The 8,703-nt window shown below is 36.8% G+C and overlaps 1 protein-coding gene across 1 annotated transcript; it reads right to left on the reverse strand.

The window, feature by feature from the left end:
- Positions 1 to 8,703, reverse strand: LOC120149619 (muscle M-line assembly protein unc-89-like). Its single transcript, XM_039162357.1, has 15 exons — positions 8,333 to 8,703; positions 7,061 to 7,264; positions 6,780 to 6,961; positions 6,122 to 6,248; positions 5,847 to 6,041; positions 5,432 to 5,479; positions 4,421 to 5,280; positions 4,335 to 4,357; positions 4,178 to 4,260; positions 3,209 to 3,282; positions 2,244 to 2,295; positions 2,034 to 2,120; positions 1,913 to 1,956; positions 1,037 to 1,108; positions 1 to 957 (listed from the first exon to the last, which is right to left on the reverse strand). Exons 1-15 carry the CDS (start codon positions 8,432 to 8,434, stop codon positions 393 to 395), a joined length of 2,718 nt encoding a protein of 905 aa, XP_039018288.1. The 5' UTR covers positions 8,435 to 8,703; the 3' UTR covers positions 1 to 392.

The raw sequence follows: 8,703 nt of genomic DNA on the forward strand, positions 1-8,703 counted from the left end.
GTGCTACCAACCAAATAAAGAGGCAATCATTAAAGGAAAAAAAGAGTGCGTGAAGCTTGGGGTTGAATAGATGATACACGACCACTGCTTCCACAAGTTTCTCGAATCTATTACGTTAATCTATAGAAGCAACTCTTTGGTACAAGACAAAAAAGGTAAACCCAATGTAATCCTAAGGCGTGCACTAACAATAAGAGAAACACAAACCCTACAAACGCTACCTTATCAATATTTGCTACCCAGAAACCTAACTATGTGAAAGACCAATTGCATGGCCCAGCACCCGTACGTCTAAAGACTGCCTGCAATAGTGCTCTTGAGGTTCCATCAAGTTCCACATTGGACAAGAACCAACCCTTGGCAGTGACGATGCAGTTAATGCTATTTTAAGCTCATCTTCGCTGCTTTTTTCCAGACCTGGAATCACTTCCCTGTGACTTCGGCAAACTTGATGCTTTCCGCTTCACACTTCCCACAACCTTTTCTGAATCCGTTGAGTTCTCTTTCGTGCTTTCACTTTCTTTCACCTTTGATGAATCGGAATTTGACTTGCCAGTGCCATGAGCACTGGATTTGCCACCACTTTTAAGAGGTTTGCCCTTAGAAAGGGAGGAACCTTTTGGGGTTTCCTGCTTGGACTTGGCTGTCTTTGAAGTGTCTTGTAACCTTGTGGAAGCTTTTGGTGTGGCACTTCCTTCATTCTTGGATTTCATGGACTTCAGTGTATCACCACTGTCCTCATTCTTGGACTTCTTACCTACTTTTGAAGCGATGTCAACTGATTTATCACCAGTTTTAGGGGTATGATCCTTGGATTTAGCAACACTGTCCTTGTCTGATTTACCGACACTCTTGGAGCCATCTTTGGATTTGACATCCATTTTAGCATCATCCTTTGTTTTGCGACCAGAATTTGTGCCCGCACCCTTGGATTTCCCAGTCCAAGTTCCTCCACCCCTGACCATCCACAATAATGGGATTTTCAGAAATCAAATAAAGAACCATATCAATGGTTCATTTGAAAGAATCTAGTCACCTTTTTGGTGTAGCATCCATCTTAGCTTTCTTGCTAGAGAGATCAGCTGTTTTTGCTTTCTTCTTTTGAGGCCTGTACATGGAAAATGAACGAAGGGGAAATGAAAATAAGCCCTGACCAACAGTGAGACAGTAATGAACCAAATTCCCAAGAAACCAACAGGCAATTGCAAAGCCATACCAAAGTCTAATACCTAAATCTCAAGCGAACTCCATTCAGATAAAATTAACATTGCTACATAATGAAGTATCAACTTCAGGGTCCCCCGCCGGTTGCTGAGTTAAAGGCTATTAAGAGAGGCATTGAAATCTATATGTCTTCTTGTTGGGTTAAGGTTGGAAGGTTGATTGTGGAAAGTGACTGTAAGTCGGCTGTGGAATGGGTCCATACCCCAGCTTTGGCCCCTGTTTTTATCCTCCCATTAGTTAAAGAGATTTCATCTTTTATCTCGGACAGGGTGCACTCAATTAGACTGATTCCAAGGGTGTGTAATGGGGAGGCTGATAGGTTAGCAAAGATGGGAATTGGTTGATGTTTAGTCGTTTCCAGTGCGTTGTATCGTTTGAGTTTAGGTTTTTGGTTGTCTGTTGAGTAGCTTAGTCTGTTGTGTTTTTTCAGTATGGTGTTTATGTTAAATCTTATGTAATTTCGGAGGAGTAATAAAGTTTCTGAGGCACTCTTTTCCTCCTTTAATCAAGGAGGAGGTTTTTAAGGAGGCCTGTCATTCTTATCAAAAAAAAAATAATGAAGTATCAACTTAAACTACAGAAACCAAGCGAAGTTTCATCGCACAGGGCCAAAATACACAACTTTCAAGAACCAAGATGGTGGTGCAATCAAATTTAACATTCTAGAAACATAAAAGGAATCACATACATGTCAGATGAAACATCAGGACTTGAATGAATAGCTGCGGCTTCCTGTTTCAGTGAAGTATATTAGCAAACCTAGAACATGAACAAACAAAAATTAATTACCTATAAATTAAAGTGCTCACCTCATCAGACCCAGATTCATCTTCAATCACCGCCCACTTCTCTCTCTTAAGATTTAAAATTTCTTGATCACCATCATTATAGTGCACCTACAAAAACAAACGAAAAATGAAGAAAACAAATTTGAACATTCTAGAATGAGTAATTAGCAAAAACACCATGGTAACATACTAAGGAAAAACATTAAAGGAAACTTTTATTTGATGCGTCACCTTGTGCTTCTTTTTAGAGGGATCAAATGAATGGATAAAACCTTCATAGAACCTGCAAAACAATATCATCAATGAGAGTAAGAAAACTGAGAAATAATTCAGGTCTCATATAAAGAGAATCTCCAATATACGTGTTTTACATAATTAAGTTCCATGGCAAAAGTCGGCATAGGAAAAGTAATAATACATCCAAAGAATACAAATGTGACTTGATGAAAGAATTAAAAAGTAAATTAACCATTCAGGAAAAAGTTCCAGACAAGTAGTCACAAATAATGAAACATATGTCACCCAAGACAACATCATTCCAAATAATTAAGTAATTTATTCTTAATAGTAAAAGTTATTTATTTTTTTTATCAGTGTCTACTATAAAAATTTTAAAAGGAGATGAGATTAAAAAGGTGAGATAGTCAGGCATCAGATAATGGTTTTTGTATTGTCCTTGTTCTTTCGATCTTTTTAGGTGTTGCATTTCAAGAGTTTGTTGTGTAGGATTGGAAAACCACCAACAGTTTCAATGCTATGTTTTTTGGTTTCATCATCGGTCCTATTAGCTTCAGATTCCAACCTCCTTTTTACACAATCAGATCTTATATTTGCACACATGCCATGTTTGGCAAGGAACACTGAACACCTTATATGTCATTTTCACCTTGGAGCAATTTGTAGACTCGAGTGTGAGAACAAGGTAAAAAAGGATTATAACATGATATTAAGGTTTAAGGCTAGAAAGAAACTCTAACGAAATGACCTTAAAAGTTGAGACAAACTATAATGCAGAAAAACAGATGGACGGACAGACCAACAGACAGACAGGGTGGGATCCACATATATAAGCACATTCACATTAGATACATGCTCACACAAGCATACACTTCAAAGACAAAATAGAAACAAATAAAATACATGGTTTCTATTTCAAAGTATCATTTCTGTGACAATTGTAAAATATATATACTTACTCACGGTCTTTGGGCCACCAGACCTTCACCTTCAAGCCAACGAGATTCTCACCATACTCCATAGAATCAGAAGCCTGAAAATGAATCAACATAAAAAGGAAATCAATTGTCTCCAGAAGAATGAAATGTAATATCATTGCTTCAGCTATGTTCAGATTGCAGCATTCAAGAACAGAGTTTAATAAAGGGTTACTATAGAACTATTTGGGCCCATATAATCCAATTTTTTGGCGGGGTTTAATGGATGCAATAGTTGGGCAACAGAGAATTGGTTTGATGGACTTTCTAGGAAGGAGTAACGACAGTATTGCAGGATGATTGTTACAAGGAAACACAAAACTGAAACCTTGCAGAAAAATCAAAATAATGTTAAATAACTCTTGAAAGATAAAGGACCTCAGAGATGGTTAAATGCAGATTGTTGCAAAATAGACTTCATTCTGAAAGAAGAAAAATCTTTAAGAAACAAATAAAAACATGACGGAAGCAATATTAATACAGAGAGAGTAGACAAATTGGAAAAAGTGAAAAAAATAAAAGCAGTCACAGACTTGAGAAAAGCTAAAGGTTAAATCCAGACGAACACAGGAATATTCAGAAGCAAGAAAAATAAATAAATGGCCTATAAATAGCATAATGATCGTTAAGGATGCAAGAATGGAAGGGTTCAAACCTACAAGGATCATCAAAGGTCACCTATAATGCTGGCCTATGTTACTAAGACTCAGGTGTGAGTGTCAAAAGCAGGTATGTTTAATTCTTTTCACGTTCTCCATGCATTTTAAGTGTCCTCAAAAGAACATATGCACATATCTATGTCTAGATAAGGGTCAGACGGACAAATGTAGATGCATCAAGAAAAATGAAGAATCAATGCACCATAGATGCGCCTTCATTAAAATACGACCTATGGAAACTACAATATACCACAACTAAAATTTGATCTTTAAAGATGCAAAAAGAAATTACTTTTTCTTTACTTGGGGTATTCTTTCTCTTGGATTTTGTCTTAGGGGTCTCCTCCATGCGAGAATCATGTTTGTTTGGCTTCACTGACTTTGGTGATCCAATCACTTCCTAAATCAATAATAAGCAAGAATGATTCCTTGGTTGAAGGATCTAGAACAGCTAAACAAATAAATCATAAAGCTTTAAAAAGAACACCATCATCACAATAGCAAAATTACAAGTTAAAAGCCAAAAAGGAATTACCTCGTCGTCATTCTTGGTTGAGGTTTTCGTTCTATCCTTCTCAGATACTTTTCCTCGACCTCTCCTTTTCTTATCAGACAATTGTCTCGAAGTGGATTCATCGAGTCTACCTTCTTTGATGATTTCTTCAACGATTTTGCCTCTGAATCACTTGCAGTGTCACTTTCTTTCTTAGTTTCATCTACATCAATTGGAGGATTATCCTCGCTGGAAACTACAGTAGCAATCTCTTTCCCTGATCGTCTATTTGTTTTTGTTTCCGAATCACTTGTCGCTTTAGAAACATCATCAACAGAGGATGTGGTTTCCTTGCTCACGCTCTCTTTCCTTTTTGGCCTTGCTGCCCTTGTGGAATGACTATCAGTCCCACTTGGAGTTGGGGATGCTACATCATTCAATTCTTCCTCAGTTGCTTTTTGAGAGGAATGCTGAACATCTGTCTCTCTTCTATTTTCAGAGGATACAGCCCCACCAACAGACAGACGAGGTGAACCAACATCATCCTTGCTGTCATTTTTTTGATCTTTTGAGGTATCAACTGCCTTCTCATCAACATGGGAGCTGTCAGAAGGTTCAGTTAATTTTGAATCAGATTTCCTCCCCTTTTCATGGGTATTTTGCTCTAATGTAGGATCTGAATTGACTACTTCCTCAGCTTTTGATATATTTGGTTCAGCAACAGGTGGTGTTTCATTCTTGGACTTATCAGCAATATGGTCACCCTCTTCCTTCTTTACAGAGTTCAAATCAGCCAACGAGTCATCTTCAGCAGTTCGCAAAATGCCATTACAAACAACTTCCTTGGGAGATTTTTCGTTTGCAGGATCCACTGGTTCAGTTGAAACTGCCTGTTCAGGAATCTGTTGGGAATATGATGATTTATAAACAACAATTTCAGGCACTAAACTCTCGTAAAAGTTCAATGAAAATGTTAAAGAAAAACAAAGGACTTCACTCCACATGAAAAAAGGAGAATGACAATTGACAATAAATACATGAAATAAAACATACCTGGGCTGCCTTCTCCAAAGGTGTCTCCACCAGTATGCTCTCGTCATCCTACAGAAAATCAAACCCGAAAAAGGAACATTAAGGAGACTAAATAAGCTCCATGTTCACAAAAAGTAAAAAAAAAAATCAATAGCATTGTCAGCATAAGGCAAAAATTTGTCTTGATTTGAAGGATATTTTGAAGGAAAATAAAAATTAAGACAAAAAACAAAATGACCAGGAACAAAAGGTGAACACACAAAATAAATAGAAAGCATTGGCACTTAAATGAGTAACCAGGGCATATAATCTATCTGCAAATAATTCTGAGCAGGAATCCATAGAAAAACTGCACAAAATGAGTAAATGATTGCCCTCAAACAAAAAGGAATCAAGTAATGATGTAATGACAATAAGTTACAAATGAGATAACTACCACATGTTTTCCAGAGGCGGCATCATTCGAGTTCACAGCATGAGCTGTCACTTGACATACAGAAGCAATTACACTACTATAATCATCATAAGAAATTCCCAAGTTCTCTACAGCTTGGGTAAGGTAAGGTCGAAGCTTTGATGCACAGTTCTTGAGCACTTTCTCAGCCAGCCTCCGAGCAACAGGAAGAATTTCCTGAGAGAAATAGAAACCCTAGGCGAATTAAGCAAGATTGCAAAAGTGAAATGAAGTAAGCCACTCATAGGACAAAAGACCTCATTATCTATCTTTACACTAGCTAAGATTGGGGAGAGCAGTTCCATAGGGATGTCTTCACTTTCTTCCAGTACAAGGCTCATAATAGTCACCATTGATGTAAAGATGGACTGCGGGTGATAATCCCTAAAAACACAAATAAAAAGAATCATAAGGAAACTAGTAACTTAGAATATATGAGGTACTAAGCCGCTTTTTATTCTCCTTGCATTTCGGTGAATATATTAGGATGAAGGGACAAAAATCATGTTGAGAACAAATATATATTAAACATTTTTTTTTGGAGGAATTGAACATTAAACCGACCAAGTGGGGGTACCTAGTTAAAGGGAGGTTTAACTGTGGACACTCAAGAGGGGGCAAAATCTTCATTATTCAAAACCTATATAGCAGTTTATCGTATTAAACCCATATCTGAAAATTCATAACAGCTATGATCATCGCTTAACATATGAAGAACTTCAGCAAAGGCACAGATTCATCCATGAGACAAAGACAAAGAACCGAGAAGAAAATTTTAAAAAGCAATAATCTTGAAGAAAAATCAATTGTAAACTTATAAATCACACATTAGCTAGCAGGCAATAGCTGAAGAGTGACAGATGAAAAAAATCTCAACTAGAGAATGGACTCTCCAATCAGTAAGTTCATTTTTACCTTATTGCCTTAAGGAAATGTTGGAACATCTCAACAATAAGATCATCACATTCAAGATCCAACATCACCACACATGATCTGACTTTGGCAACAGTTTCAAGAATTGAGGTCCTCTTAATGTATGAGAGGCTGCATTTGTCAGATAAATTCTCAAAGGATGACACAATCAGTTGAAAAACCTCCTGCATACACATTAATGGGAATCAATATTTCAAATGCGGAAAACAATTTTAAAATGATGTGGTCAGCATAAACATCCCAAAACAATGAATTCAAAGTACCCTCATTTGGTCATCATCATAAGGGGCATCAGGTGCGGTTATCCTTGTTATCTCGCTGATGCAAGCGGCCACTGCAACTTTGACATCATCATCAGGATGCCTGAAAAGGTGCTCTGCGATCAATGCTTTAAGTGACGGAGACAGTGCATTTTGCATTGATTGGCTTGGTGATTGTTCCACCCTTGAAAGACAACTTTCAACTTGCTATATTCACACAGGATAGAAAGGAATAAACAACTGTTGTCAACCATAGAGCAATAACGCTCTACAAAAAGAAAACAAACATGGCCAAGTCCAACTGTAAGGGCAAGTTGGCAGTGATCAAAAGCAACACAACGAATATTCACTAGGAAATAAGGGGACCAGAACCGAGAAGTACTTAAAATTTAACCATAAATTTAAGACTTCAGCAAGCACTCATCTTGAAATCACACTGCAATTACGTATATTGCTAAATTCATAGGATTGTTCTACAATGGAACTATATAAGGTTTTACTAGACATCATGAGTACACATTATGTATTAACTCTCAATAGTTTCAACATCATCACATGTGTCAGTCATAAAAAATTTAAATGGTCTGTCAAAAAATAATTGTGAAACATAGGTGGTGCTTGATTATTTGAAAGAAAAAAAAGAATCAAGGATATATTTTTTATATCCATAGCCTCAGACTTCATAAACTTAAAGCTTGACATGGTATTTGATTTAGGGGAAAAATCTCATGCTTTCGCATGCAGAATCACTTAAATACTGCTAGCGCAAAGTTTTGAATTCGAAAGAAATTCATAACTTAAAACCATTTCATCCATATATTATCTACTGCGTATCATTTGCATAAAAAGATTCAAGAATTTAAAGTCCAGTAAAGATGTTAACTTGAACATATCTGTAAGTAAAGAAATAAACAAAAATACCTATAACATATATGGAGAGAAAGTTACAATAGTTAAGAGTGTTAAACAATATACATTAGAAGAAAACACTTTTAAACTGATTTAATCTTGTAGGAGTAAGAGCGGTAGCAGAATTGAGCGACTAAGCACGTCAAAACCGTGCAACAGAAGGAGACCCTAAGAACAAAGATAAAAGTATATCACGATTGGGGGAATCCAACTAACTTAGGAGCGTATAAAGAATGACAAAAATAATTAGAAAAAGCATACCAACTAAAAATAGATAAAGCAAAGAAGACGAAAAAAATAACGAAGAGCAAAACGGAATAAAGGGGGGGAAAAGGAAAAAATAGAGAAAAAATGGATAGGGATTACGTCAAGGAGAGGGATGAGCTCATCAACTGATGAAGCGGGTTCAGCGAGCCTGTTTCCAGCCTCCATTAACTGTAGCTCCAGCTCTTTCTCAGATACCGCCATATCTTTTTTCCCTCTCTATAAAGAATATATATGACCCTAAATATACAGAAACAGATCCTTTAAATCTGAGTCTAAGGCCCCGATTTCACACCATTGAAAACCTAGAAATTCATGTAAAAATCCATCAAACTTAAAAGGAAAGGTCGATTCAACGAGAGATGGAGAGAAGAGGATTTACTCGAGAGGAAGTTAGGGTTTTCGGTTTTTTTTCCGGAGCGTTAAAGAGAAAGTTGATGGGGTGAGGGTTTTTTTGTTGTTGTTGGTTTTGG

This window comes from Hibiscus syriacus, unplaced genomic scaffold, assembly GCF_006381635.1.
Source record: "Hibiscus syriacus cultivar Baekdansim isolate YM2019G1 unplaced genomic scaffold, ASM638163v2 tig00002793_pilon, whole genome shotgun sequence".
NCBI classification, from domain to species: Eukaryota; Viridiplantae; Streptophyta; class Magnoliopsida; order Malvales; family Malvaceae; genus Hibiscus; species Hibiscus syriacus.

Bases quoted from the DNA above. Each gene is read 5' to 3' on its own strand.
- LOC120149619 (XM_039162357.1), bottom strand. From the start codon at position 8,434: ATGGCGGTATCTGAGAAAGAGCTGGAGCTACAGTTAATGGAGGCTGGA. The intron at 6,962-7,060 runs GTACTTTGAATT...ATGTGTATGCAG, and splicing joins ATGATGATGACCAAATGAGG to GAGGTTTTTCAACTGATTGT. The intron at 5,480-5,846 runs GTAGTTATCTCA...GATTTTCTGTAG, and splicing joins CCGCCTCTGGAAAACATGTG to GATGACGAGAGCATACTGGT.